We start from the raw sequence: 6,030 nt of genomic DNA on the forward strand, positions 1-6,030 counted from the left end.
GCTGAATTGAGACCTTTCTACGCAACACAGGGTCTATTTAGACAGTTTCACTTGGTAATAAACTGTACTTAGTGACGCTTACTGAATGCACACATATATGTGCAAATTACACTTACATAAATCTTTATGCAGCATTATTATTAGGTGTTCAGACACATTAATGATGACAACATGAATTACACACATCAGAAATAAGATTAAAAGTATAAAAATCACACAAAACACATGACAAAAACAAAGGAACTATTTTCTCATTCGTAATAACTGCCTGGACCCTCTCTGCTTAGTGAAGAAAAAATTGTCTAAAAAATAACAGAAAAACACTGTATAAAAATGAAAAACATAACACATTCCTTTATATTTTTCTGTTCTTTTTCAAATTACTTTAAAAATGTAGTAGAAAAGTTTTACATAAGGTAAAACCTATGCTAACCTGTTAACCTTAGACCACTGAGAGAATTGCTTGTGTATTTTACTGTAGTGATATTGCAATGGAGCGGAATTAATGAAGACTGTGAAGCTGCATTTCTCCACACTCATGAAACAGCACATTACTTTCTTATCTGTGGCTGGCTCCTCAGTGTTCCTTCCAGTCCCCAAACCCAACACTTTTGATCAGTCCCCCAAATACTCAGCCTGATCTGCTTCTGTTGTTTTCTAATATCATTCTTATAGTCCCCTACACCTTTAATATTGGTCACCCCGAAGGCTCGTTATTTGCTTTTTTTTAAACTCAAGTCCCATTATTTAAACAAGACATAAAACCTGTAACAATATTTCTTGGTATATTATTTAAAGCTTTTTTCCTGTACACTGCTACATACTCCTCATACAGTACCTCACATTTGCCACTGGATCATGTGTAAGTTCAAGCACAGGAAGAAAGAAGTATTTACAGAAGAACGATTTTGAGAACAGTTCCATAATGAATTCACAAGTGTCCAAAAAACGAAGCCTGTTCCAGTAACTTTTTCCCTGGCCCAGTTCTGAAAAATAATGATACACAGATGTTACCTGTTAAGTTTTCAATGTCAGATACATTTTAAAGGTTTACCTTTAACACAAAGATGATAATCACTTTCGTCACAAGACATACCTTCTCAGCCTATCTCAATTTTTCTTTCAGTGAAAACCTAGCCTTCTGAATTGAATGATAATTTTGTCAGTCAGCATTTTTTTCAGAAATACCACCTGTCTCTTTATCCATCTGAAAAAGCAAAAATAGCAAGTGGACTAGCCTCTCTGTGGAACAAAGCGCTTGTATGGCTTTCAAACCACGTCACAGGCGTATCAAAATTACTGTGTAAACATTAAGGATTGGTAATAGGAACTATTCAAACTTCCAGCCTATCTTTGAAACAGATAGCACAGACCAGAAAGTCAACTTAGGTGACTAACATGTTCATAAACTAATTTCTGAGATTTATTCACCACTTTCTATGCTGAAGCCTTTAGAAAATTTTCCTTCTATAGAGCAATTCTTGCTTTGTATATCACAGCACCTACAGCTAAGTAATTTTAGATTTAAGAAGTAGGGCTGGAGGGGTCTTGGCATATTATCAATTTCACATATTATCTCTTTTCCAATTCCTTTGCATAAGCTTCAGATATAGTCCCAGCATACACACAGTAAGTTTTGCCTGGTGATAATATGAGCAACTGAATGTCTTCTAAGTGCAATCTCTCCAATGATGGCAGGAAGTTACACTGAATAAATATAACCATAAATAGATCTTCAGTCAAAACTACCTTGCATCTCTATGTAATCAAGGAAAAATTATCTTACGTTCAATCAGCTTCTGAATAACCTCATGCCTCTGTTCTTGTTTGCGATTATAACGCAAGTAAACGCAGAGAGTTCGAGCGGCTGCTTTTTGGACTGGCAGGACATTCTTGAAAGAAATAAAGGGAACACAATTAAACATACCTGAAGGAATATGACTAAAAACTACAAAAAATAGCTAAAAATCAGCCTAACTTTATGTATTTTGAAGTAATTGCATAATGTAAGGGAGAATAAGGAAGTCTGGCCAATTCATAAGACATCTACTTCTTTATCCCTTCTGCCTAACTTGTATATTCAACATCATCATAAATGCATTAAAGTATTCCATGTTTGGAAGGTACATTCTATACTGCAGGTGTTAGAAAATGAATCTTACATCTTCTCTTACTACAGACAGTTGTACTTTTGAATTAATTCAATAAAATTTCAGCCTAGTAGCTCTAAATGATCATTTTCAGAATAAAGTGTTCTTTCATAAAGAATGAAACACAATGCAAAGTAACGTATGGAAACAGGGAAAAGAAGGCATATCTCAGAGGAAAAAGTTTTGATTCACCTAGAAACAAAAGGATAATGAGCACAAGCAAAGGGTGGGAGGAAAAACATGACGATCTGTCAATCCAAATTTTGCTCCTCAAACAGAGGGGAGTTCTCAAAGGAATTTCTCAGTCTTATATTAAAAAACCCACAACCTGATATACCATATGCAATGAGACATGTCACTTTAAGATTAATATAACATATAAAGTACCACACATAGCAAGTATCTGGTGGTCATTATTCTAAATAGCATAAAGAAATAAAAAACAATGGGAGAGATGGGCTCACATTTGTCAAAATGATTGTTAACATTCTGTGAAGAAAACGGTAATAAATCTGATCACTCGATATGATATGAGGGAGACATGCATATTTCTGTAGTAACTTCTCGTGAGTTCTCCATTTTAAAGAAGTTGCTGCTCTCTGTTCTGCTGTTGTTAATGCAGGAATCAAGTCAGGAATAGACAACAACTAGAAATAAAAATATAAACATTAAAATAATTTTATATCCTCTAGCTGTATGTCATATATGCTTTAAAAACACATCACAACAATGTAAGAAGGGAAGAGATTTTAAGGGGTCAGCTAATTCCTCTCCTCAGACAGGATCAGCTACCCTGTGACCATTTCCAGTAGATATTAGTCTAACCTGTCCTTAAAAAAATTTAACGATTGGGTATAAACAGTCTCACCTAAGCAGTGAATTCCACTTAACTAATCAAAAAGCTATTACAGTACCTAGCTAAATACGTTTTCATTTCCAGCCACTCATCCTGACAAACTACTCCCTGTTCTCTTTGTAATACCCTTTTACAGATAGGAAGACCATTATGACAACCCTCCTCAGTCTTCTCTTTCGCAAACCAGATAAATCCCATTTTCCTTCTAGCCTCAATCTTTGCAGTTCTTCTTCTCAGCTCCCTAATTAATTTTAGTAGGAATTATACACCTTCTCTTAGTAGGAGGCAAAGACTTCAGAGCAGCCAAGCTAAATTCTCTACAGCACCAAGCAAAATCTGACTGCCACATTTGACACTGCACTTGTTGTAGGTCATATGCATTAACAGCTGTAAGCGCCTGACAAACTCACATTTTAAATTATACTCTCAACTTGTGCCCATACGAGAAATCAATTTATTGTTGGAATATCTCGATTTCTCTATACATTTAAGAAGTATGTTCAAAACAGCATCTTGAAGCAGGAGATGGTCTTTTATGTTCCATTTTACAGGTGAGGATCACTGAATAAATCGTCATCCAGAGCCACATACAATTAAATTAGCAAAGTTGGGAATTGAATACAGATCTCCTAAATTCTAATTCAGTGCCTTTGCTTCAGGAAATAAGACTTCCTTCTATCAGAAACTGTGTCTGAAATTGCAACCATGGCTGGTTGTCACATCAATATATAAAAAAATTTTAAAATTAGGTATTAGCTATCACTCCTTTAGCATGAAATCAAGTTTTGTTTTAACTTAACGTTGTATTTCAAAATTTGACCTATTTCAGCAAATATATAGTTAATTAGAAAAAGAAAATGGGTAAATAGTTCATTTTTATAATCTCTAATCTTTCAAACCTTTGGGGTTTTTTATTTTAACGTTAATGAAGTTACTAAACAATAAACAAGACCACAGATACTTTATAGCTCTCCGAAGCAGAAACTAATCATGAAAACCTTTTCATACAATGTATGTCTGAACAACTTTGCTACTACTTTCATTTCTGAAGAAATTAAAAAAACATGACAATACCCACCTTGCTTTCTGATGCACTGTTTTCTCCTCCATTAGTCATTAGTTCAAGGATTTCAGGAAGGTGACCTACTAGGGCATCTAACACCTATTTCAAGAAAGAGTGCAGGAATGAGGTCTGCAAATTAACTTGACGCTTCTGCTATCTCTCACCAACATACCCCTGCCAACACCTCTTATGAGATGCAATGTATTTGCACTGATGAGGACTGGGATTTAAAATTGATGTTTTAATGTAGTAAGTAGTAATGTAAGTATTACAGGTTTCAGTTTAGGAAAACAAACTATAGTTTTGATTCACGTGAACACCACAGTCGGTGCTTTCTAAACCACTCACAGCATATTTTAAAATGAACATTCATTTTTGAGAAAGATCTCTATGTCACAGATAGTTAAGAAAGAGCCTCGACAAACACAAAGAAACATTTTTTTTATATTTGCCAGCTGAATCTTAAAAGCAGTATCTCCTGCTTTAGGTAAAACTGCAGTTGACAAATTAGAATAGAGTTTATAGCCTATGCTAACAGAATAACTCTACTTTCAATGTTGCAATACTTGAACCTAGACTACAAAAGTACACACTTAAATACTTTATGGAACGAGTTCTGACTGAGGCAGTATATGAGATAAAGCACCAAATATTTTTTATTATTTAGATAACTGTATATTGATCAAACCAGGAATTTTCCAAAATTACCAGCTGTTTCTCTGTCTCCACTTTCAGGTGTTCAGCTTGAGAAATCTTTCAAGGTGGGTCAGAATTTCATAAAGTATAAGTAGATGTTCTATGACTACTGTTCACTTCATTGATAATGTCTAACAAAGAGTACCAAAACAAAAAGGAGCACCTAAAGCAAAACTAATTTTTCCATGCCATATCCGAAGATCATATATAGAAAACAAAAAAGATCAACTATTGTAATAACTGGTATCAGAGGGAATGGTGACTTGTCTCAAACAGAAAAATTTGCCTTTTTCAATTCAGAAAAGTCTCACTATATTGTCTGTAATATAGCCAAGTAATTAATGTTTTATGCAGGTTGAAACTGAGATGCACTAAACTAAACTACATCTCATAAACACTCACAGATCCTGTACCAGATCTTAGACTGAAACTCTTTCTATAAATCTGGATCTTTGAACCATACACAACTTCTTCATCTCCTCTTCAGTTGGAGAAATGAAAATAAAACAAAGCAAAAACCTTGAATGCTATCAATGATTATTTTAATACAGTATCAAACCCAAATGTTTCCACAGGATTTGCAAGGTAATAAAGAATATAGCAATTAAACAATTTTGAATTAGTATTTTTGAAAGGTAATAAAATCAGTGTGGGTTTACTAAATTCAAACACCTTCCTATTTTCCTCCTTTTTATTCACAGAAGGCTGGCGTCTTTGTGAAGTATCTGTGAACCAGAAGTAAAAGCTGTTGATCATTTCAAACAGTTATTCTACTGTCTTATTGCAGAGTTACTGAACACTGAGATTGTATGCCTCAATGGAACAAGCAAAAGAAAGTTCCAGTAAAAGTATATTACCTCCAGTGACTCATCCTGTAACAGTGTAACCAGTTCTTTATGTATTGTGTAGACACCAGAAGTCAAAAGCTTAGCAACCTACAAAATGACAGTAAGACAGTAAGGTGAAACACTCTTCACGGTTCCCCAACCTTTCCATCTTCTGCTCCTTAATTCTTTGGGGTTTGTGATTCAGAAGTCATATAAAAATTTGTAAACAAAACCAGCAGTACATCTCCGCACTGTTAAAAAGGTTTTGTAGCAAAAATTAGAAAAATATTGACAAATGAGAATTTTGCCATACAAAATATTTATATCATGCTGTTTCATGGTTTTCTTGATTTATATAAGCCAAGTGAAAAGATGAAGCTTTAAGGAAATGGCTGCAAGGAGTTTATTTAAAAAAAAATTCAAAATCCACCTAGCCAG

The 6,030-nt window shown here is 34.3% G+C and overlaps 1 protein-coding gene across 1 annotated transcript in view; it reads right to left on the bottom strand.

Moving 5' to 3' along the window:
* PPP4R4 (protein phosphatase 4, regulatory subunit 4) overlaps nt 1–6,030 on the bottom strand; it is a gene marked incomplete at its 5' end in the record, with an annotated part of 32,913 nt that overhangs the window by 12,241 nt on the left and 14,642 nt on the right. The window contains 5 exons of the mRNA XM_010138328.1: nt 839–986; nt 1,787–1,892; nt 2,615–2,797; nt 4,085–4,168; nt 5,623–5,700. Coding sequence (XP_010136630.1) covers nt 839–986; nt 1,787–1,892; nt 2,615–2,797; nt 4,085–4,168; nt 5,623–5,700 — 599 coding nt within the window. The remainder of the gene's footprint in view (nt 1–838; nt 987–1,786; nt 1,893–2,614; nt 2,798–4,084; nt 4,169–5,622; nt 5,701–6,030) is intronic.

The sequence above is a fragment of the Buceros rhinoceros genome, unplaced genomic scaffold (genome assembly GCF_000710305.1).
Source record: "Buceros rhinoceros silvestris isolate BGI_N320 unplaced genomic scaffold, ASM71030v1 scaffold1246, whole genome shotgun sequence".
In the NCBI taxonomy this organism is placed as follows: domain Eukaryota; kingdom Metazoa; phylum Chordata; class Aves; order Bucerotiformes; family Bucerotidae; genus Buceros; species Buceros rhinoceros.